At 42.3% G+C, this 24,623-nt stretch overlaps 1 protein-coding gene across 1 annotated transcript in view; it reads right to left on the bottom strand.

Annotated features, from left to right (window-relative positions):
- KIAA1958 (KIAA1958 ortholog) overlaps positions 1–24,623 on the bottom strand; it is a 47,213-nt gene that overhangs the window by 6,225 nt on the left and 16,365 nt on the right. The window contains exon 2 of the mRNA XM_072359913.1: positions 14,487–15,754. Within this exon, the coding sequence (XP_072216014.1) occupies positions 14,487–15,642 (1,156 nt within the window). The 5' untranslated portion in view covers positions 15,643–15,754. The remainder of the gene's footprint in view (positions 1–14,486; positions 15,755–24,623) is intronic.

Genomic DNA, 24,623 nt, shown 5'->3' with positions numbered 1-24,623 from the left:
TCTGGGGAAGGACCAATTCAACCACAATGCTTTTATTCATGTGAAAAAGCATAGCACACACAGGATGCCATATATCTCTGTGCTGGAGCTAAGTGCTCTCTCCCCAAGCACTTTGCAGGGTAGCTTCTGTCCCCAGTCTGCAACCACTGAAATGTATTAGTACCTACTCCACAGTACATGGCTATGAACAGCCAACTGAAATGATTCACATGAACCATAGCCTGCTCCTACCTGTCTTTTCTTTCCTATTTCAAGAGTGTATCAGCGGGCAAATGGTGTCAATAATCACAGCAGGCATCAGTGCACTGAGTCACACCAAGTCATGGAGAGGGAAAGACTCAGGAACTTGCCAACAAGTGTGTACTCCTACAAGCAGTGCTACAGCTCACCTGCTCGTAGTGGCCAAACATCCTACCACAACGTGCACCTGTTTAATAACAGCCAGCACAAGCCAAGGTCAGTGATGATGTATCTGCCATCCTACTGCAAATAAAATTTAGAAAATGACCTGCTGTCTTTCATTATACCACAGGAATAAATAACTGAAGGTCTTTCTCCTGTATCACCATTGAGGATAGAAAAAGTAGGAGACCACCCCATTACAGGTGTCCCTGAATACTCCCAGAATCACGCTCTGACAGAGAGACAGGGAGAGTTATGCACTTGGAGAATGATATTTCTAGTGTTTTAGTATCTGTTCCAGACTAGATTTGTCAAGGCAACTCCTATACACAGGGAGTAGTCAAAGGCTTTGGTAAAAAATACATGTTTTAATGTAATTATTTCATATCAAACAATAACTTGCTTTTTAGAAAGTCCTGAGGCCAAATAAAGTGCACTTTCTGTGCCATAATACATCATACCTATTTAAGCTTAGGCTTGGTGAGTCAGTCAAAAGAGGAGGGGAAATCCTGTGACTGCCTGGAGACTTTCATCAGGCTTGACATCTAACAGCTTCTGAGCTCTGCAGGATCAAAGGATTAACTTGTTAGCTGCAGATTACAGAAGCAGAAGAAAGTGTTCCTGCACTTTTTCTTCTATTTCTGCCCTACCAATCTGACTTTGCTACTAAATTCTGTTTAACAGTTACAGTTCTGTGTTTCCACTACATTAAGCCAAACCCCATACAGTTTAACATTTTCAGCAAATGCTTTCATTTAGTATGCAAAACCTCTAGTAAAGCAGACATTACTTAATTGAAATCCACATATAAGAGGTGTTACATTTTCTGGACCAAACAAATTATGATTCTATTCTATTAACTTCTTCCAGCACAACTGTCAGTGAAATATTTTATGATTCTAAAATTAAGGACCCTACAAGAAAAGGGAGCACAGATTCCAAGCAAATGAGCATGAGAATATTTATAAATCCGCATATCCACGAAGCGAGAGTCACAACAACCATTAGCCATCTTTACATTTTCTGCAGGATGCAGAATGGTCTGATAGATTAATGCTCACTCAGGCACTAGAGCGGTTTTTTTTTAGTTTGCACACATTTTCACTACTTTCTTCCCACAACAGCCAAAAAAGATGAAAGGCGCAAACTCAACAATAAAATTTCCATCAATATTAATGAGACTACTATATCATCCTCAGATACCAGAAAACCTGGAGCCACGACAAGGGATTAAGAATTTATGTTCTCCTATGACTGACAGGATCTATCTTCTATGCAGCAGGTACTAGCAATGACTAATGAACACTGCAAATCAGGAGAGCTCCAGGGACTTTCAACTCATATGAAGACAGTGCTGCTCCATCTGACTGTAACGTAACATCTTCTGATCTTGAAACAGCCCACAAATACACAGAAAGTGCATTTACCATACCTGAATTTTTTTTAATTTGTCCTCAGCATAGTCTTCACTTCACCCATTTGGCTTTGATTTTGTCAAAGCTAATGGAAAAATTAAAATGTTGTATTCTTATTTTACTGCACATCTCAGCTGCTGAATACTGACAGTGGTATTTATGCCGTGTGGGATTGTACGGTTTCCTACTTTATTTTTGAAGCTATTCTCCTTGCACTGCTGCAGATGGCTGCAATGCAACACTGGATGTGTTTCCTCTGTATCTCAGCAGTGGGGCTACCTAGTTCATGTTTACCTAAATCCACTTAATCTTCCAACATCCATTTAGCAAGAATGAATACAGTAAGTCCAGCTCTGTGAGGTTTGACAAATACTGCACAGCATTTTCTGAGCAGGAAAATATGGCTGCTCCCTGAGGCACAGCCCCAGAAGAACAGTGGAAGCAGACGACCTTTTGCAAGAGCAGCAGAGCAACCACCTATGGGATGTCAAGTGAAAGGTACTTGGAGCTCAGAGCTGGAATGGGGTCTGCCACTTTAACTGTCCTGTTCCAAATCAGTAGTCTGAGTTTTAACCAAGTCCAGAAACAGATAAAGGTTCACCTGTCCTGCCTCATCATTCTCTTATTTTTCAGATGATTTTTAAGAACAAATTTTTTGCACCCTAGGATATTTGACTGAGACTCGGGGATACAACTCTTTACAGATGTGGAGGACAGGCTGAGGGAGCTGGGGCTCAGGAGGGGATTGCCCCCTTCTGCTCTGCTCTCAAGAGGCCCTCATCTGGAGTAGTGTCCAAGCCTGGGGATCTCAGCACATAAACAATGTGGAAGATGACCAGAGAGCTGCAGCACTGCTCTTATAAAGACAGGCTGAGAGTGCTGGGCTTATTCAGTCTAGAGCAAGTTCCAGGGAGACCTTACAGCAGCCTTCCAGTACTTCAAGAGAGTCCACAGGAAGGATGAGAAGAGACTCTTTGTCAGGGTGTGCAGTGATAAGGAGTAATGACTTTAGACTAAAAGAGGATAGATTTTGATCAGTTATTAGGAGGAAATTCTTCACTCAGAAGGCAGTGAGGCCCTGGCACAGCTGCCCAGGGCAACTGTGGATGTCCCATCCCTGAGGGTGCTCAAGGCCAGGATGGATGGGGCTCTGGACAGCCTGATCCCATGGGTGGTGTCCTAGGCAATCTTTAAGGTCCCTTCATGATTCTGTAAGTTTTCTATACAGCAAATCTAGTACTATTAGATAAGTTTTCAAAAGATGTGAAACCCCTTTACTTCCTTTTTACCCAGGACTTGTCAGCAACACAGTGTAAAGTTCCTCTTTCAAAGCATTTCATGTACTACACAACCTGTGGCAGATAACTAAAGAGGCATGTCAGCAATTGTCCAAACAGAGAACTGAAAGCTGGATGTGGCACTGCAGAATTGAAGCACTTATTTTCCAAGTAGACTTGGCCTGCTTGGCAGTAGTACAGAAAGCATCCCCAGTTCAGCAAAGCACACAGTGATGCTTAGTGCATTGTAGCCCCTGTGTGTAAGCATGTGCTTATACAGACATGTAGACATTGGCCAGTCATTATTTGTTTAGATGGCAGTAGAGGAGCAAGACTGAACAACATTCATGCATGTAAGACAACTAGATTAAAAAGCTGCTATGAGAAGAAAACACAAGAAAAACTCAAAATGAGGAAAAAAAGAAAAAATTGAAAGGATGTGAAAAGTACCTCCTTTGTTGGATGATATTTATTATTTAAAAACCAGCAAAGCATTAGGAGAAAAATACAAATTCTCATGTTGAAAAGTCCATTTTTAAACAGAGACAGCGAGATCCACATTTTCCTTAAGGTTTCCACCCTTATGCTCATAAAGAGAATGCTGGAATTACATCTATAAATGGACCTTGCAAACATTAATTACCCAGCCAGTAATCTAAAGAGTGGTCTGGCTTGTACAAAACCGAAGGTGCCAACGTACATGGTGGTTTGGGAAATTTGGGCCCATGGAACTTTGCGCCATAACAATCTCTATGCTGAGTTGTTTCTATTCATTAAAGATCCCGCACAATGGCATGAAACTGCTCATTATATCAGGAGACCTTTGGGGACAATCCGTTTGTCTAAGACTTGTGTCTGCATGAAAAGCAGCATGAGGAAGGAACATTAAGGCTATTGTCTGCTTGTGCAACCAAAAGGACAACATGCTTACTCTGAGCATAGTAACTGTTGCTGAAGACTCTTCCTCTCAGCATGTATACTCCTATGGACCAAACCTGCCAAACAGCAGTCTCACACCCTGGGTCCTTTCTACACTTGCAAGCCCTGTGAAAGAAGAATGGGAAACAGGACACAAACATGTTTCCCTTTACAGACTGCTCTCTTTGCCCACAATCCTATCTCACCGCAGCAAATTCTCAGCTACAGCCTTCCAATAGTTCAAAATGTCACTGCATTTCAGATCTAACCTTAATAAGTATAATTGAGAAACCACTGCAAGAGGTCTCAAAGGGAACAGCTAAGGCTATTAAGCGTGGCTGCTTTTGATTCACTCCAGACAGCAGTGAGATGCAGAGTTGGGAATTATGGGTGGCAAATGAAGATGAAGGGGAGAGAAGGGAGAATCAGAACAAAGAGATGTAAAAAAAGGAACAACAGTGAAGGAAGAGATGAAAAACAGATGAGGATCCTCATTGTCTGAAATCTGACTATATATCATGGTTTTGGAATGAGGCAGGCTAACTAGGACAACGAGCAGTGAAACAAAGAAAGAGAGTATGTAATAAATATTTTATTACATTAATCATAATAGACTGTATTTTAGTCTTGGCCAAAATGTATGCTTAAATCAAGTTTAGAATGTGACAGCAGTTTCAGACTTAAGAGCATGAGGCCCACATGACTGTAATTAACGTAATAAATCATGCTGCGGAGCCTCTGCACAGGCTGACAGTGCTTATTTGATGTATTGCTTATTAGAGACTGCAGACATTTCCCCCTCTATTTTATTAAAGTGCCATTGGTAGTGAATCAAAAGGTATACTTTCCTGTTCTGGTTGAACTATCTGCTGCAGGTGTAGCAGGGAACATATGCAGGGAGCCAGCACCACAGACTTTTAGTAGCAGGGAACACAGCACACGTACCCAGAAAACTGTACTGAAGGACCTTTACTCCCAAAACTATCTTATGTTTAGTGAAGTGCTGCGATTGCCCCATTAGAGAGCTTGCAGCTTCGTTTCTGATATTCTGATTGGTGATTTTTCCCAACCACACCATCTGTTTTCACCTTCCAATACTACATTCTGCGTTAAGAGAAAAGCAAGCTGCAAAGGGCATGAATGTTACAAAGAGATCACAATTTACAGCCTCACCTAACTAGTTTCAGAACACACTTTTACTGCATGTATGTCTCCAGAGGGTCGGAGAGCAGAATTAAAGGACCAGTTCTGTATACAGTTCTCTAGAAAGGATTAAGTGCAACACTTAAAGCAAAACAATTCCTATGGACAAGTTCTTTGCCTGCTTTGCCGTCTTGTCCCAGTGTGGACAGTCCTCTCTTCCTCACACTCCACAAAAATCAACAAAATTGAACTTTGCTTTAACCTCTGCAAACGCAATGCTAGTCATGAATGGAAGGGGTTCCTACAAGGCTGTAGCAGACTGAGCAGCTGGGCAAGGGCAGAGAGGTGAACACATCCCAACTGAGAGAAAGACCACAGACCTTGGGTATCAGAGACAGCCAAGCAGCAGCAGCTCCCTCATCCTGGATGTCCAAAGCAGGCACAAATCTGCCCTGAAGACACAGCAGTGGGAACAGCTGGGCATTTTGCAGAGAGCAGAGACACAGAGATAAGGAACACACAGGCACCATCAGTCTGCTGCTCCTGGCATGGCTTGTTTGTGTCTGTCCCCAAATATGTGTTTAAACTTACTTTGTCAGACTTTAATTGAAGAGACATATAGTCACATTTTCCAGCTGTATTTGAAGAAAGTCTGTTTAAATAAATTGAAGGCTTTCAAATTATTTCTAGACACGTGCACACATACAGAGCGTATGCACACATACACACCTCTTTGCTGCTCAGAATACTGTTGTTAGTTCTCTTCTGTAATTACAATGTCAAACTTTTCCTGTCTGAATTGTATTGTTATTTCCATACAAGTAATTTGTTTTTCTATGCAGCATAGGAACAAAAAGTTCCCCTGATACTGAATGATTTCATACAAAAATGACACGCACTAATTCAAGAAAGAGTACAACCTGGAGTATAACTTAAAGAATGTAGTTATGGATGTGTAGTATATACATGCATATATGGATATTTAATCATAAACTAGCACAAAAAACAGTCTGATACATTTAACAACTATGCAAGTGAATGATAAATGGGACAAAGTTGTTTGTCAGCAAGTTTTTAAGGGCTGTCCAAAATCAGGAGGGGTGAAACACAGGCAAAAAGATGCCTCCTTCTACAGAGAGAAAAAAGAAATGGAAATCCATGAGCAAAAAGCAAAGCACATGCCAGCACACAGGCAACAGTGCAGAGCAGTAAAACTTAGAGTGACTTTCCTGCTGGTTAATTTGTTTTCTTCAAGGTACTGTCAGTTACAGACAGCAGGTCAGTGTCAGTAGAAAATCCTTATAGCTTAGGACTTCCACATGACTGAAAGACAGAGCTCACTGCAGTCAGAGGAAGACTGCACCAAGTTAAGAGCAGGAAGAAGTTACCCCATGCTTCTGTTGCTCACTCATTCAGGCAAACTTGACCAACCAGATGGACTAAAGCAGAGGTCAAGCAAATATCCAGTTGAAATGGGGGTGAGAGCAAAGTAAAGCAAGCTACTCAGAGACCAGATGAGTATCCTAATCTTTCACAGGCAGTATCTTTGGGCACTGTTATGTCCTGAGTGTAATTATTCAGCAATGAAGAGTGTCCAGATTTTGCACTGGGGTGACGTGACCTGGGTCAGACTATCTCTGGATCAATTTCTTCTTTCTTTCAATAAAAAAGGTCAACTTTTTTTTTTTTCTTTTTTCTTTTTCCCCAGTGATGATTTATCAAGTAAATGATTAACAGTAATCAATGGTTGCATGCTTTCATAATGAAGATCTAGCTAATGCAAAGCAACAGCAGATCGCAGTGTCACCACCAGTCTAATTATGTCCGAGCATAAAGAACAGGAAAATATACAGTACTTGGCTGTGTTTATATATGTGCACTGACAATGACTGAATTTAATGGGAGCAAGAAGTGTGTGTTAGAAGTAAGACATAGCCAATGCACTTAATGGTGAAAGCATAATTAAGCACGTAACATAGAGTATGAGGCAGCAGTGCAGACACCCTGTGCCCTGTCCAGAGAAATGGGGCCAGCTGTGGAGGCCCTGAGCCTGCCGCTGAAGGGAGCTGCTCTGCTCTTTCCTATTGAGCCTCAGGAGAAAGCTATTCTATAAATTAAGGCCAAGCTCTTTTCTCAGACCACATGCATCCTTCCACTCAATGCCTTCTTCTTCAAAAGTTTACAGTATCCTTGCAGGCTGTACCCTTGCCAGCTCTGAAGAGAAGCTGGCGTCTCCTGGTGCAATCACCATCCTCATAGAAGTGCTTTTTGGAATGTCAGTGCTTCAGAACTGCATTTCAGTTCCAGGATCAAAGTTGGTAATTCACTACATACTGTATATATATGGTAGCAGGTCAACTATACTTTGATGGAAAAAAAGGTCAGTGAAGGCAGAGTATAGAAGTATGCAATACAGGTAACATACTTCAAAAGACAAGAGATGCATTAAAGGCCTGTGAAATAGAAATCATCCAGGTAGAGAGTATGTTTTTAAGGTGGTCTTCAAACTTTGGGCGAAGCAGCACTAGAGCTGTTGATAATGTCTTCCACATTTCATTAGTTAGATTGATCAGTGAGCTCCAGCATTTAATGAATGGCCATCCTTAACTGCAAACTTCAAAACTTCCATTGATTCCTTCCATGTGATTTCACTGAGAACTGCAACCCTAATCCAGCTGGTTCCTTTTGTAGTGTTCTCTGAAAACATATTTATGTCTGCAGAAAGCCTTTGTCTCGGTTAGTAAAAACAGAAGCGTTCTCTAAGGTAGCACACTGTGTTTCCAAAGCAAGTTTATCTGTGCCATAACTCTTCATTACCACACCACAGAATGCCCTAGTCCCATTTCGAAAATGAACCATCATGAAACGCCAGTTTTGAAGAAATTGGTGAAATTTCACCACTTCTTCCAGCTTGCTCAAGATTCTGTGCCTCCATGGATGTTGAGGTTTAGCACATCTTCAGAGTATTACTCACTTTCCAGTGGGTGCCCTTCTCCATGCTGTTGGCTCAGGACTGGAGTCAACTTCTACTGCCATACTGATGTCTGCTTTGTCTACTACAAGGAGGAGTTTACACATGTGCTTCAGAAAGCATTACTAAGCTCCTGGCAAAGGTACAGTGGAAGAGTTGGTTACTGCATAACAAGACTTAGGTTGGGACGGACCTTAAAAGTTCAGCTGCTTTGAACCTGCTGTGGGCACTGCTGCCACCCAGCAGGTCAGGTCAGAATACAGCCTTCAGGGATGGGTCATTCACAACTTCTATGAACACTCTGAAATATTACTCCAATACCTCATGTTTATCAAAGAAAGCCAGATTGCAACATGTTTCAATGTCTTTCAGGATCTGCTTTCTTTAGCATGCACTACTCTGTACACTGAAAGGTGTTCTAGCTTCACTACAAGTGCAATAAGAGGACATGACACAACATTCACCAAGAGAAATAATTTAGGGATGAGGAGAACTGAAGAAATAGGAAGTCACTGTGTGCTTATTTTACTAAACATCTTAAGCAAAAATGGCCTGCTCCCATAACAGAGACAGTTGACGACAGTTTTTCTGCATGGTTCACTTCCCCTGTTAAAAGCTTATATCTTGAAGACATATGTGAGATCGTTCTTCTGCAGACAAACTTACTAAGTAATGTTCAAAGTGCAAAAACAGTCTCATTATGTACCCTGGCCTAAAAGCCTTGCCCTGTGTTCCCTTTCTGTTCCAGCATCCCATCCAAAGTGCAAAAGAACAACACATGCCTGAGGCCTTTTCAGGATCAGTGCCTATCTTGGCTGCTGTGATCTGTCTCCTCTGCAGATCCCAATCTGATTTCACCCTGCCTCTCTCTTCTTGCTTACAGACTCATAAATCCTACCATGAGAACTGGTTCAAAATTAAACAGACAATGGTGAAAGTGACAGAGACATTTGTCAACAAGTTTTCTGAAGGCAATCTGATGAAGCAGCCCTCAAAGACACAGCTCTGGAATTACATTCTTCAATTATATATCAGTATCACAAAACATGTAACTTTGCACAGAGCAGAAGTCTGTTTAAGAAGCAAAAGCATAATCCTGCTGGTGTCGTGAAAAGAGTTGTTTTCTACTCCTCCCTTCTGCTTCCTATCTTCTACTTTTCTGCATTTTATGTTGGAGTGACAAGAGAGACGGGAAGTTTCCAAGCCTGAAATGAGCCGTGATGCTCTAGAAACACAATATTTTACTGAAGTTGCCAGTTACTCTCCCAATATGACACATCTCCTTAATACCGTTTGTGTTATAACATTTAAAACTGAAAAAGTATATTTATATTAAGTTTCAATAAATCTCTGAGATGCAATTCTTCTGTTCAGAGCCCAGAGAATACTTTCAACCAGCAGACGAACTCTGCATGTTTTACAGGCTTAATCCTTTATATTGCCAGGGCCTGGCTGCAGCGGGTCTTTCTGGAGGATTCAAACCCCTTTTAACTACAGGTAAGGAATTGCCACAGGCTGCATAGAAACTACAATTTCTCATGTGTTAGAATGGATTTCCAAATCTACATATCTTTTACTGCAGGTATACTACCCAAGTCCATCCTCAACCTTCCTTCATGTCAGCTATATTTAAGAAAAGCACCAGCCCTCATGTTTTGTGTGCGAAGTTGAAGTGTTTCATAAATATTTAATATTTAGGGCAGCAAGGAGATCCCCATCTACATGAGAGGTCCACTGTTGGTCTCCAAGGTTGCAGAGAGATCAGCATGAGCCTTCTGCACCTGGAAGAAATTTCTACCAAAGAAAACACGTGGAATTTGAAATGCTGATAAATATACTTCTGTGAGTATCCAAAGATGTTACAGTATTCACTGAGCATTCATTTCAGGTTTCTCCTTTGAGAGTTAATAACATGATAAAAACTTTTTGTGGGAACAGTCTCACAAAACATACACTTACATTAGAACTATTAGTACAAAACTTTCAATTTTCTAAATTCAGTTGTCATACTGTGGACCCTGCTGATGAAAGCAAAGAAACAACTATACTGCTGATGCTGAGCGTGTCCTTTTTATGACAATATTCTGCTTTTGAACACAAGTCCATTATAATACTGTGAAGATAACCACAGAATCATAGAATAGCTTAGGTTAAAAGGGACTTTAAAGACACTCAGTTCCAGCTGCCTGCCACAGCCTGATGGATCCCCCCCAAACCAGGCTGCCCAAGGCCCCATCCAAACTAGCCTAGAGTGCCTTCAGGGATGTGGCATCCACAGCTTCTCCGGACAATCTTTTCCAGTGCCTTACTACCCTCTGAGTAAGGAATTACTTCCTAGCATCTTATAACAGTGTTCTCTCGTCTAAGTTAAAGCCATTCCTCCTTCTCCCATCAATACCAAAACATGTAAAAAGTCTCCCTTCTGGTTCATAAACATCCTTTAAGTACTGGAAGGTTGCAACAAGGTCTCCCTGCAGCCTTCCCTTCTCCAGACTGAATGAGTCATGCTTTTCAGCCTTTATTCAAAGGACAGGTGCTTAATAACCCTCATCTGAACCAACAGCACCATAACTTTCTTATGCTGGGGGCCCCAAACCTGGACACAGTACTGCAGATGGGGCCTCATGTGGGCAGAGCAGGGGGGGAGTTAAAACATAATTATCTAATTTTATACTTCTAAAGAAACAAGGGCCTTGCAACTTAAAGAAAAAAAAAAAAAAAGAAAAAAAAAAGCACAACATTTTTACAATTATTTGTTTCAGCACTCTTTTTTTGCTGAGCTTGTAGAGAAGTAATAGGAATCAATTATGTGACCTAAAGAGACACCAGTGGACTCTGAAGTCTACTCCAACACAAAGAGCAAGAAACCATTTAATTGCTCCTTTGACCACATTCAGCAGAAAACATCCCTGGAGAAAGACTTCAGCATTCACTTTACCCAAAAGTCATAAATCTCCATACACATTAAAACACAGAGATCTATCAGCAATTATTCAAGTGTTCTTGGAAGAGCTTAAGTAAAGTTTCCTTGATGTGATTATTCGCCTTGTGTTACACTCATTCCTGGCACAGTTTCACTGGAAGGATTACAGCTGGGATTAATTTGGCCTTTCTGTATACATGGCTGACACTTTATATACCTCTCAAAAAAGGCATTATTTATTTCTTGTTTTTACTTATTTGCACTTCTCTGGAATGTGCTGTCTGGCACCTTTTTTTACTTGCCACATTAACGGTGATTTCAGAGCTTAAGCCAAACTTAGTTACTACTGCCAACCCATGAGATATGGGGGGATCCTTTTCCCTCCTGAGTCATGCAACATTTTGATCTTCATCTAACAGCTCCAAGTCCATGAATTGCACAGTCACAAGGATCTGAGCTCGTACTGAATTTGTGGATTACACATCTTTTTAATGACTCCTCACAGAACACTTTGCTCCTCCTGTACCAACAGTGTTAGAGTAGTGCTGGACTACAGATATCTTGTTGCACTGGCTTGTTAACCCAATGTACATCTTCACCCTCAGCCAGAAGTGAGCCTCCACTCTCAGATGGATGGTGAGCATCCATCTCAGCCTCTCTGCCTACAAATTGAGTCCCGCACTGCTAAAGATAAAAAAAACTGCCTCTATACACAGAAAGTTCTGCCCTCCTCCAAGCCACAGGCTTATTACACATCCTTCACCAAATGTTTTTTTGTTTGTTTGTTTGTTTGTTTTCCTGCTTCTGGTTTCAGACATCCAAGTGACAACAATTTTTTTAAGGTAGTATGTACTGCAACCTGTATTTCTTACTTACCTTTCAGATGAAACTGATGTGACCCACCCTGCTCTTGCTGGCTCTTGGACAGAAGCAGACCAAGTGTTAGCAAAAAAGGAAGACAGAAGAGGCTATCTGGGAAGCAGAAACAGCAGGAATTCCCTGCTCTCCACAATTTCAGAAATTTATCTTTTCTTGCTTATAAATACCCTAATTTTCTTCCACAAGAGAGAAAGGACTAAGTAGAATGTACATACCTATGTACAATTTTGAAGCTTTTGCTAATAAAATAGAACGAAAACGATCAGAAAATTCACAGACGAATGTTGACATACTAGAGTTTGAGTTTCACAAGAATACTTCAGTATATTCTACTGCGCTCAGATAGAGACCCGAGCCCAACAGAAATCAGCATCTAACATTCAATACCACTTCACTGTCAAGACACGAAAATGCCTTTGAAAAGTCTCTGCAATATTCAGCTGCCACCGAGTAATAAAGAAAGTAACTGTATCTTTGTTGTCAAAACATCAACCAAGTCAATAAATTAATACCAGCTCCAGGCTCCTTTGTATAATTATTTCCTGTCTCCTTTTATGTAAGAATTGTACTAATCATTGTCCTTCTGTTTAGACATAAACATTTCCATATAGGGTAGATAAAACTATTCATCTAGTTCAATACTGCTCAAATTTTACACATTGTGCACCACTTCTGTATTCCTGTTTGCTAAGTAAATCTAACTAACAGCATTATGTTCGCGAACAATAAACATGACAGTCTTTAATCAGATCTTCACCGTTTAGCTGCAAGAATTTGCTGTGCAGAGCAATGAATTCACAATAAATTCACTTGCCACATTACCCACTTCTCTGCAGCTCAAAGATTTATGCCAGCACTTCTGTGCCAAAGGAGATAGATCTATAAAATTAAAGACTTGACAGACGTATGAGGTGACAGTTGTGTATCAATCATTTAACCCTGGTAGACATGCAGATACATTTTTGCCCAGTAACAGCATATTACAACACTATGACAGACTGAGGAGAGGAGCCACGTAACACATTTTGAGAACAACACAAGAAACTCAAGAATTGAGAATGTAACTGACTGAACTAGAATTTGGGCAGCATGCTGATGTGATGCTGCTGTCTATGCTAGCAGTGCTACGAGGTTTTGAGGGTGTAAATCTAGATACTTCACTTTGTCCTCGTAGCAAGACACAAGATCCGGACCAACCCTGCTCTGGGTAGAAACCATGGTACTGTCTTCATTCTTGCAAGGCATTGCCCTCAGTGGTAACAGGTGTTGCCCTTGTTTGACACCTGAGAGCAGAGAAGGGCACTCATAAAAAGGGTTTCAGGTCTTCTCCCCATCAAACCCTGACAATGAAGGTTTTGTGTGTGTTGCTTTTTTCTTTTTGGGTTTTGTTTCTCTGTTGTTGTTGTTGTTTTGTTTTGTTTTTCTTCTTGCTTTTTGTTTTTAATGCATCTGTTGAAAGCAAATCACACTCCAAAATAACACACACATGTATACAGCAAAATTCTGCCTAGAATTGTTTGTGTTTGCATGCCCCAGCCTGCAAGCTGGTAGCGACCAGCTCTAAGTGCACACAGCAGTTATGTGCTGTAAACTATGCAATGCAGAGCAAGTAGGTTTACCACACAATTTGGATTGACATGGGGCATCCCATACCTCCCATACTCATACATGCAGAATCTGATCTAAATCAGCCTGAAATTTCCAAGAGGCATGTTATAGGACAGGACTACTGCAAAGTAACTTCTCAGAGACTCAGGAATGGGAGTCACAAAGAGAAATCTGCTTTTCTGTAACTAAGAAAACAACCACCTTGCCTAATATACAAAGCTTAGCAGGGCTTTACTTAGTAAAACCAAGTCCAGGTGTTTTTTGGTTTGTTTGTTTTTTCTGGCTACAAGACTTCCAGGCTCTTGCTAATTAATAAGATCCAACTAGATTTCAGGGTGCCCAGGTTCACCAAGGCAGTGTCACTGTTCACTGGAACAGGTTGCCCGGGAGGCTGTGGATACCCCATCCCTGGTGGCACTCAAGGCCAGGCTGAATGTGGTGGGGGGGATGAAAGTATATGATCATTATAGTCCTTTTTCTATGATTGTTTTTAGGGTAAAGCAGCTGCCACAAGGACTGATTAAAAGCAATTTCCACCTCCCCCCACTATTTTACTTTGCTCTATCTGAGCAGACACCCCTAGGCTGAACCAGCATGGAGACACACCATGATCTCTCTCCTGCTTTTGCCTACTCCCAGGACAGCACCACTCACTTCCTGGAAGGGCCAAGTCACCTGCACTTAGGAGCAGGCCTCCTCTGCCTCAGAATCACCTGTGTCCAACACTGAGCTGTCCTGCAGACCGGCACAAGACAATCATTCAGCAGGAATACTGCCATTGGGGCCAATCCTCACTGCTCTGGCAGCAGAAAGAGAGGAAAAAAAGAGAGGGAGACAGTAGATATATGAGAACTTCTACTGATAGGTAAAAACACTGGGCTTCATCCCCAATCTCCCCACTCACACTGTGCCAGAGGACCCCTAAATGCCGCTTCCACCCAGGGTCCTACCTGGCATTGATGGGACTGCAGCTTCAGGTGTGGCAGCAGGGGCAGCAGGGGGCTGCTGCTGGCTGGAGCTGACCTCAGGTTCTGCGCTCACCGAAGGTGACACAGCTGCCTCACCACCCCCTGGGGCTGGCTGTGGGGCAGGCAGCAGAGTCTCTTCTGTGGCCGGGGCCTCCTCCTGCCCAGGCAGCTGCAGGGCTGACAGAGGAATGCTGATGGCCTTCCCCACAGCAGCGGTGTTGGAGCTAGTGGCTGGTGCCTGCAGGGCAGGTGGGGGGCCACTGCTTGCCCCACGGGCTGGAGAAGCCAGGGCACCTCGGGGAGGTCTCTGCACAGGAAGACGGGGCGGGCCAGGTGGGGAGGCACAGAGGTGCTGCGGATCAGGGTCGGGACCAGCAGCAGGCAGGGGTAGGGCCCTGGCAGGGCCAAGGCCAGAGGGCCCAGCCTGCACTGGTGCTTTGGGCTTGGACATCTGGGTGAGGGCCAGGGCCGGCCCATCAGCACCAGCCGTCAGCTCAGCGTTGGCCACGATGTAGTAGTCCTCGGGCAGCTCCTGCTTGATCTTCTTCAGGAGAACCTCGCCGCTGCCCTCATCTGCTGGCTGGGCCTGGGCAGCAGCAGGGAGCCCAGCGGGTGGCCGCTTCCGAGGGCCGCCGGGCATGCGGTGGAGGTGTGGCTCAAAGTCACTGTCCTCATCTGTGACAGAGGACTCACAGACCATGTCGAAGAGCGTGGCCTCATCTTCGTACTCCTCCATTGGCTCGCCCAGCTCTGAGGGTTCACTGCAGTAGGAGAAGTCACAGGAGTCACGGGTGCGGGTGCAGTCCAGCTTAGCCTTCCCTGGCCGGCCTGGGTAACGCTCAAGTGGGCTGGCCTGTGCCTCAGAGGGCACTCCCAACATGCTGGGACTGTCTGAGTTGAAGCTGCGGCTGTCCTGGAAGCAGACACGTTCCTGGGAGCCAGCCCGGCAAGTGGCGGCCAGGGGCCAGTGGTAGGCATGGCCAGCACTGCAGCCCCACATGGCGGTCAGGTTGCCATGGGCCCCTTCGGACAGCAGGTGCTTGAGGTTGGGGATGAGGCTGCAGATGGTCCCGTGGCTGTGGGCCCAGCTCACCAGCTTGGAGAGGTTTTCAGAGGAAGTGTGAAGGCAGTCCTCCATGGTGCAGGATCAGTAGAGCTCGGCCGGCTATAAGTCAGCTGGAGACACAGTTTAGATAACAGGATCCCAGGACTTACACTTGTGCTCCTCCAGGCTCATGCTTGTCATTCACCTGCAAACAGAGAGCAAAACCCCTCTTTTCAGTGCTGTCAGACACTTGTAAGCTCTACTAAAACCACTTTATTCTCATCTCATGCACTCCTGAAGACATTTCACAAAATAGCACCTGCTTCTTCGCAGCCCCTTTCTTTATTCCACTTGAAAAACGTACATTTAAAACCTCGGGGAAAAACATTCCTGCGATAAACAACTAAAACAATATAAAAAATAGATTCCTAAGCAACCAAGATCAGTATTAATGGCAATATGATGTGAAGCTTAAATCTCTGATAAATGCAAATACAGACAGAAAACTTGTGAATGTGACCTCATTCTCAGGCCATGAAAATTAAATAAAATCTTAAGCATACAATTTATCTGGAACATCAGAGTGGCAATCTAAGCAGCAGCTCAGACATCCCCTCTGCACATGATGAAAACTTATGACATTTTATATCATTTATGCACGTTTCTCTTAATTTATAAAACATTTCCTTTATAAGCAAACCTCAGGGATATTAAGGCCTGAAACTTTACTTTTCGATATCCAGAAATGGCTAGTAAATTCACCCTTTGCTGTGCAGTACTGAGAGCTGTCATCTGTCCAAAGGTTTATCAGAAGCTTAAGAGACCAGCAAGGTTAAGTTATAACATTTCTCAATGAGCTCTGCAAATTTTTACTTTTAATGCATCTTCTGTCTTCACAGATCCAAACTGCAGTTCTGCTGAAGACAAACACTTGTCATTTTCATCACAAACACCTACACATTTGCAGCACAAAGACATCTGTCGTCAAGGCCACGAATCCTGTAATATTTCAGGTCAAACATAAAAAGACAAAGTCTGTCTCATGCTCATCTTTTTCTGCCAGAAACTGCTTTCCACCCACATGCAACAGGTACTTTCCAGGCAAGACTTCACCCACAAAACACCTCAGCTTCCCAGATCATCAGTGCAAGGGCTTTCTAGCAGACCTTGCATTTTTTTTCTCTGATACTCATTTATTTACCACAAAAAAAGACAATCAGATGTGACATAGGGCATTCCATTAAGCGAATAGAGAGAAAAAAGAGAAAAAAAAAAATAAGTACATTTAAACATTAACCATTTACTCAGTAAATAAAGAAGAACAAGGAATTGTAACATAACTTAGCTAAAGATGCTAAAATTATTTACAGATAACTGCTTTAGCTTTAGTATTCTCTTCCCTGTAGTTCAACCTGGCAAGCAGCTCAGTGTCACACAACCCTTTGCTCGCTCCCCACCAGGGTGCTGGGGGAGAGAATCAGAAATAGGAAACGATAGAAAAACTCATGGGTTGAGACAACAACAGCCTGACAAGAAATGGGTAAGAAAAAAACAAGAATATATTAAACAAGCCACGCACAAGGCTCACCACCTTCCAGCAGATGTCCAGCAAGTTCCTGAGCAGCAGCAGCACTTACTGGCCAGTTCCTCTGGGTTTATTGCTCAGCATGATGCCACATGATACAGGACATTCCTTTGGTTAGTTTGGGTCAGTTGTCCTGATTCTGACCCCTACCAGCTCCTTGTGCAACTGCTCACTAGCAGAGCAGTGCAAGAAGTTGAAAAGTCCTGGACTCTATGTAAGCACTGCTCAGCAACAACTAAAACATCCGCTTGTTATCAACAGTATTTTCATCTTAAATCCGAAACACAGCACCATACTAGCTCCTAAAAAGAAAGTTAACTCTATCCTAGCGGAAAGACGGATAACAATCTACCCATGTATCTGACAGCAAAATACTGGATCATTCAGGAGCCCATTTCCAAGCTGGGAAATTATCGTCCCTTCAAGGACTGTTCCTGACATAGATCAAAGTCAATTGCAAAGCATTAACTGACTTCAGAAGGTCCCAGACCTTGGTAAAACAGTTAGCACTTTGCAGATATGCCCAAACATACAGCTCTTACCCCTTGCCTGATGAAACTGGACAGTCTCTCCTTCCTTATGCTATTGCTTTGCTTCTAAAAACAGGGATTACCTATTTTGCTGGAAAAGATCAATAATTTAAGTGAGTTAACAACTCAGAATTTCATGTTTGCTCAGATGAGTTTGGGTTGAAAACATTTTAAAGTTATTTCTCAGGTTAAGCAGTAGAAATTAGAAGTATATTTGTATCCCAAACTAAGGATGTCTGTGTTTCCGATTGTGTCAGAGGTCTTTTTTTTTTCCAAACAAGGTATCACAACTCAATACAATCTTAATTCAGTAAATACATTTTTTCAGTTGTTCTCAAGACTGCCTCCGACAACTGAAATCATGCTGGGACCTTCTGCCTGTTTCAGCAGACTTGTGTGGAAGCTCTTCCTCATCTTCTCCCTTTGCCATTTGGAGCACAGCTTACCAGACTTGGAGCTACCACTGGCCCCATCTCACCTATGTTTTCATACATGCCGAAAATCCCTTTACACTTCTTGTTTTCCCAATTGAAATGCAGAATTCACAACAACATTACACCTAATTTTGTTCCTCTTCCTCTTCCATGCACACATTTTTAGATGTAAAATGAAATGTATTATGACTCAGGACAGCTACACTGAGGCTAACAGCCTCCAAAGAATGCTTCCCCTAAAATCAACACAAGTCATGGTGTCACCTGAAACACAACTTGCACAACCAGTGCCTCTGTCCAGCAAAATAAATGCAGCAGGGTCCCCACCTTGCAAACTCTGTTATGCAGACAATAATGTTGCTCTTTTAAAATACACAGCTTTTAAAGGTCTAAGGCTTTCAAGCAGCCATGTAAAAATTTTAAAGTTACACAGTCAATCCTGAAAGAGTCAAAGTCCCCAAGGCACCTCCATTTCAGCTGACTGTATTTGCAAATATCTGGGCATAAAACATACCCCATCACAGAATAAACACAAAGAAAAGGATGTCAGCAGTTTCTGGTTTGCTTCAGCCCATTTCCATAACTAATAGGGCGGAGGGACCCACAGACCCATACCCTGAGAAAAGGGTATAGAGGGGAAGGGGAAGAAGTAGGGAGATGGTCCTAAAACAAAACAGCAGCAACAGTCCGAGGAGGAAAGTTTATTTACTCAATATAATATCAAAATGCAAGACAACACAATATAATACAACATAATTGGAACTGAAGCTAATAAATCAAATAAAATGAGAGTGTCCAAAAACCAAAAGCCTTGCTCTGATGCTGAAAGCAAGATGGCTATGGACCACGCACTGCAGAGATGAGCAGCAGAAGAGGGACAGTCTCAGCCCAGTTTGGCTGAAGAACTGGGAAATGGCATCCATTAAGCTCTTGAACCTAGACTGCTTGTGCAGGGCCAAAAATCCAAAAACATCAGCTACTCAGAAAATATGTGTTTTTGGATCACAACCCTCAGCAGAAGCCAACAGTTCTGCTTTGAAAGGAGCAGGCTCACCCTGAAGAAAGCAGCAGAGAGTCAGCAAATCCATCACTACTTACCTGATTTCCTGAAGAATGAGCTTGTCTGCTTGCTCACAGAGCATTGCTGCTCTCTGACAGTCTGCTCTTGTATGCTAAATCACATTTTAAAGATTATATAAGTCCTTCATTCAGACGGACAAGATTCAATAAGATGACTCATGCTTAATTAACCTGTTCATATGTACACTCTGAAATCATCCAGAAGCTGGCAAAAACATACTACAGCTTCTTAACAGCATTTAAATGGCATTACAGACTGCAAAGCCTTACTTTCCACAGCAATTTTATGCAGCTCAGAGCTTAATAATATCTAACAGAGCGAAGCATCCCTAGGTCTGGAAATTCACTACAGCACTCTGAGCCCTACGTTAAAAATAATATTTTATTGCTGTTTACATTTTTACAGTTTCATTTACAACATACCACTGTAGTGAGTAATGTGTACAGAATACATGCTATGACAGAAAGCATAGCTGTTGCAAAACCGCTCTTTGAGATGTGCTAACACATTCACTGGAACATCATTTGATTTGCGAATATGAATATTTTTGGTATCCTGAACTAGGGTTTTGTCAGAAGAGCCAGAGCAGTTTTGGTTAGGACCTTATGGGATGTCCTTCAGGACAAATGAGGAAATCTGTGCTGTGGCTTACCAGGAAGCAAGGCAGAAGAGGTGAGGAGGCAGGGAAAGAGCTGAACATGAAAAATGGGATGCAGTAGAAGCTAGTGGCAGAAAGTGGGGGTCCTCCAGCAGAGTTTGAACACTGGAGCACACATTCAGCAGACCTACATCTCAGGGAAGGTGGCAAATGCATTCTATGATAAGGAAGGCAAGAAACATGGCCTGTCCTTTCACATAATCACAGGTAACCAATAATAGACTTCCTCCCCAGGGTAAAAATGCTAGACAAGTCAACAAAGGCTTGGAAAAGTCCACATATCGCACAAACACACGTTTGAAATCCCATTACCACTACTGATTATTAGCATTTCAAGAACTTCCACACTGATTTTTGCTCAGGAGAACAGTAGAGCCACGTACATCAACCAACCCTTGGGACATTATCCCAAAGCTGGGATACTCTGTTCAAAATTTCCTAGATTCTCAAATAAGGTTACAACACTAAAAATCACTTTTATTAATAACAAAAAGTAATTTTATAATCATACAGCTGTATAAAAAACTCCAAAATTTGGATTCTGAAACATTAAAAGACGTGTAGAAAACCTGCATTTATTCATCCTAGGTAGCATGGATTTCAAAGCAGTCTTACAAAACCTTAAATGTGACATCTTGGGCTTTCTGAATTCAGTAGGGGTTCTGATGTTGGATAAGCAAACTGGATTTTCAACCACAATGATGAGAACCAGAGTTATGATCTCCATCACCAATAAGCAGCATGAAGCACCGCTTCCTGAGATGGAGACCGAGGGGGAGGTATGAATTTAAAATAACAGCACGTCCTTCTGGGAAAGCAGTGCTGTTTTCCATTCATAAAAATCTCACAGTTGTCTGTCACACTTGCAATACAAGCCTGCTCCCAAGCTGATGGTTAGTCTTCAGAGAAGACGCTCTCCTTGCCAAGCATGGCACGCCTTCAACTGCAGTTGTCATCACAGCAAGCCTGCAGAAGGCAGTAAAACTCGTATGCTGGTGAAATTCCTTCAGCTAGAAAAGAAAGAAAAGGACTTGACAGGGAGAGGGTCTGGGGATTTGAGTGACCTTTCACACTGTGGAGCACTACAGGATTTTGAGCTTCACATTAGCCTTCCTCACCCACAAAACTAAATGACCCACAAATGACCAGCTGAGTAAACTGAAGAGCAGACTGGGGGCTTGATCCTTAATCCAAATGTAACACCAACAGCACCACTGGTTTGACTGTCACAGCTTTTCCTAAACACTCACTGAACAGGAGCTGTGTGAGCTTTGCTCCTGCACCGCAGAGTTGAAGGGTTTTGGAGAACCAAAAGAAGAAGGACCAGGTGAAGCAGGAGCAGAACAGGCATTGCAGTCAACCTGAGCAATCACAGCAGGATCTCATCATATAAGAAACTCTCTTCTCAACCAGATGCCAACATTTAAATTCAAGCTTCCCCAGGTTGACCTGTTCCTCACTCCACTCCCTGCAGCTCACAGTGACACTCTCGGGAACTGCTCACACATTAATTTTTTGTAACTCCTCCAAGGCATCCACTATGCTTCCTGAGCTTGTGTTCTCCGTTAATTACATGCTCTGCCATGCTCTTTCCATAGGCTCCGCTACAGTAAGGTGATCCTGTAAAATACTAACTGTCCGCATGGCTTATGTTGCTTTCCTGAGCAGTGTGCTCAGCAAAGATTTCAGGGTTTTGAAGGCTGAGATCTCAAACTATTAACACAAGGGCTTGTGCAGTGTAAACACAGAGTATCAAGAAATTTTGCTGACAAAAGCAAGAAAAATTTAGCACTAACCATTGTGTAGACATACAGATTGTTAGATGAAGCATCTTGTGACTATTACATGCTCCCAGCGCAGTGGCACAGGATGTGGGAAACATGGAAATAACTTCCCCTCTACTTAAGCTCCAAGAGCTGTGCTTCAGATTGTGCATTTCACCTCATAAGAGTGAAATGCTGGGAAGCATTTGTAGGTGTTTGCATTGCTGACAAAATCTAATCTGCCCGTCTCATCTCTGTGCATTCACTACCTCTGCTTCAGCACTCCGGTTGCACATAAACATCAGAATTTCATGTATAAATGCCCCTTTGCAAAACTGGTGCCTTTTTTCTTTGATTTTGGATTTTGTGTTTCTTTTTTCTACATACGCATGTGCCACAAAGCGAACACAACTGTGTGTTCAGTGCATTTATGCACATTTATTTTTAGCTATACCTCCTGAAATTCCAAATCTACACAGGGAAAAGAAGCTTAGAAATGAACGCTGAGGTATTGATCTGGTCACTGGTGAGTTTTCAGAAGGCTGTTTCCATGTAACAATTTTCAATACATTTGTTAAAATTTTGGTAGAGGGAAAACTTAATTGGTTGTTTGAAATGTCTTTGAACAGACCCATAGGCCAAACTGTGCATTACTGAACTGCCAAAGCATGAGATACCTCCACCAGCTAAAACAAATCTGGCCCTCCCTTATATCTCTTTGAGACACTATCAAATTTACTTCCACATTTCAGAATGTTAACTGCTGCAATGGCCAAACGTGACCAAATGTAAGCATATGACATAACCTATAATCATATACTTACATGCACATTTGCATGTATTTAAGTAGAATTTACGAATAAAAACCCACTAGCTGGACCTCCTTAAATCCTGCTTTAAAAAACAAAAGTGTTACACCAGCCCACAGGGAACAGCAATTCAGTCCCCATTCACTCCAGTGTTCGTAGAGTGGCTGAAAGCCCTGCAGAATGGAAGCACAGAGAGTGAAACCATTTTTAGCAACACTTAAAGTCCTACACAAGCAACAGTAGAAAGGATGCATCAAGACTGAAGACCTCAGCAAAATACATCCTGAGAATTTGCCCATGGAATGAACTTGACTCTGCATTCCTTCAATGTTTCAATGGACCTCATACTCAACTTTTTCAAGCCTCCAAAGCCAACTTGTCCTTTTCCATGGACAAGGTCTCCAGTTCTGACATTTCTATCACTGCACTGTTGCACCTTCCTTTAACACAGGTATGACTGCAACCAGAATATGCACTATCAGATTTGCTCAGGAGGTCTTGATCTAATATCCCACAAAGCCAAGACTCCACTGACTACAGCAGGCTCAAATGCCTATTTTATGAGGTTGGACTTACTCAAGGAATAATGTCATTGCTGCCACTTCCCTGGATGAAAAAGAGCTTTAACCTCCATTCTCTGGGGAGCTGGAACTGATTTAAATACTCGTGTATGTACATACTGTTCTTGTATCATTATCTATGGTAGATGTAATTTTTTGGCTGAGTCACCAGTCCTTTGATCTCTGTCATAAGATGGACCCTTTTGCTTTGAGTTAATGTTTTGTCTGCCAAAATTTTATATAAGAAAAACAAAACAACCATAAACAACAGAATAACTGATTTAACATGCTCTGACCCCAGTATTTGCTAAGGCAGATTATTTTATCATTAAGGAAGAATATTTGCCATCTTTGAGTGGGTATCTTTACTTACAGCAGGGACTGCTCACGCAGCAAGGCTCAGTTTTTCACTAAAAAGTTCTCTCCGGAGCTTTGCAAGTTGTGTTACACATCTGGAAAACAGCCTGACTGTTGTTGTTTCTGGTCCAGGCTTATTTTTTTCCAGGGAATTTCCAGTCAATGTGTCCAAGCCTCTTTTGAGAGAGGGGCTGAAGTGTGGCAAGGCAGTCAAGTCTCCAGGAAACAAGAGGAAGACCCAGTGCTCCATTTCTCTTAATTCGTCATCTCTTGTAAGTTCTATAAATCCCTACCTTCATATTTAATGACTTCCAGCTATGCACCATCCCCTGGCACATGGTATGCCAGACTGACAAGGGGAAGATGGTTCCTACAGCACCTCTAATATCTTTGGCAACAAAGCTCTGCTGATAGCACTGTCAAGGGATGCACAATGGCAATACCGGGGGCTGTGTGATACAACTGGTGGACCATGCACCGACTGCTAAAGAAGGTGCCCATGCACTAATTACTATTAGTGAACAGTGTTAGAGTGTTGAGTTGTGACCTCAACTCAGTCTTAGCCACCTTTTATATTTTACTACCTCTGTATTCAAGCAAGAGACAGTTTCAATGGAAGAACATATTTTCTGCCAAATCACTTCTGAAAAATATAACACATAAGATTTTAAAATGATGAGCAGTTAAAAAAAAAGTCCGAGGTTGTAGTCAGCTGTCAGAGGCTTATGTAGCATGGCTTGATTCTTTTTTGTTGCTCCAAAATTGCCTCTTCACAGTATTCCTCAGGATGATCTGAATATAAAACCACACTAAATCAAACATCCCAGCATTTGCCTCAGCTTATGGTTCACAACCATTCTCTGTTGAAGACAATGACCCACACACTTGGAAAATATTTAAAATATATAATTGCCCGCATATGCAATGAAATGTGTGTACTCTCTCTAATTATAGCATGATAATAAGAAGAGTCAAGCACACAGCCTAAAGGCAAGATGCTTTCCCCGGTCTTTCATTTTCCTGGAACTTCTGGTAACAGAAAATCTGCATGCAATTTACTAAAAAGAAAACAAGAATGTTATCACTGACTTACACACAGATCATAAGAGCCCAGCTCTCTCATTCTCTTACTGGAAAACCAATGCCTTAAGTTCCTGCCCAGACACTTAACTACACCGTGCTCTCCCTCACAAGCAAACACAAGCAGACATTCTTTTCACCATTCCAGATTTGGTTTGTGTTTTCAAATGTAGGATTTCTCTCCCTCAGGTCTCTTCTAAACTAAGGAAAACTGTTA

This window comes from Excalfactoria chinensis, chromosome Z (genome assembly GCF_039878825.1).
Source record: "Excalfactoria chinensis isolate bCotChi1 chromosome Z, bCotChi1.hap2, whole genome shotgun sequence".
Classification (NCBI taxonomy): Eukaryota; Metazoa; Chordata; class Aves; order Galliformes; family Phasianidae; genus Excalfactoria; species Excalfactoria chinensis.
The sequence above is the reverse complement of the archived record's forward strand: the minus strand, read 5'-3'. Positions and strand labels throughout refer to the sequence as shown.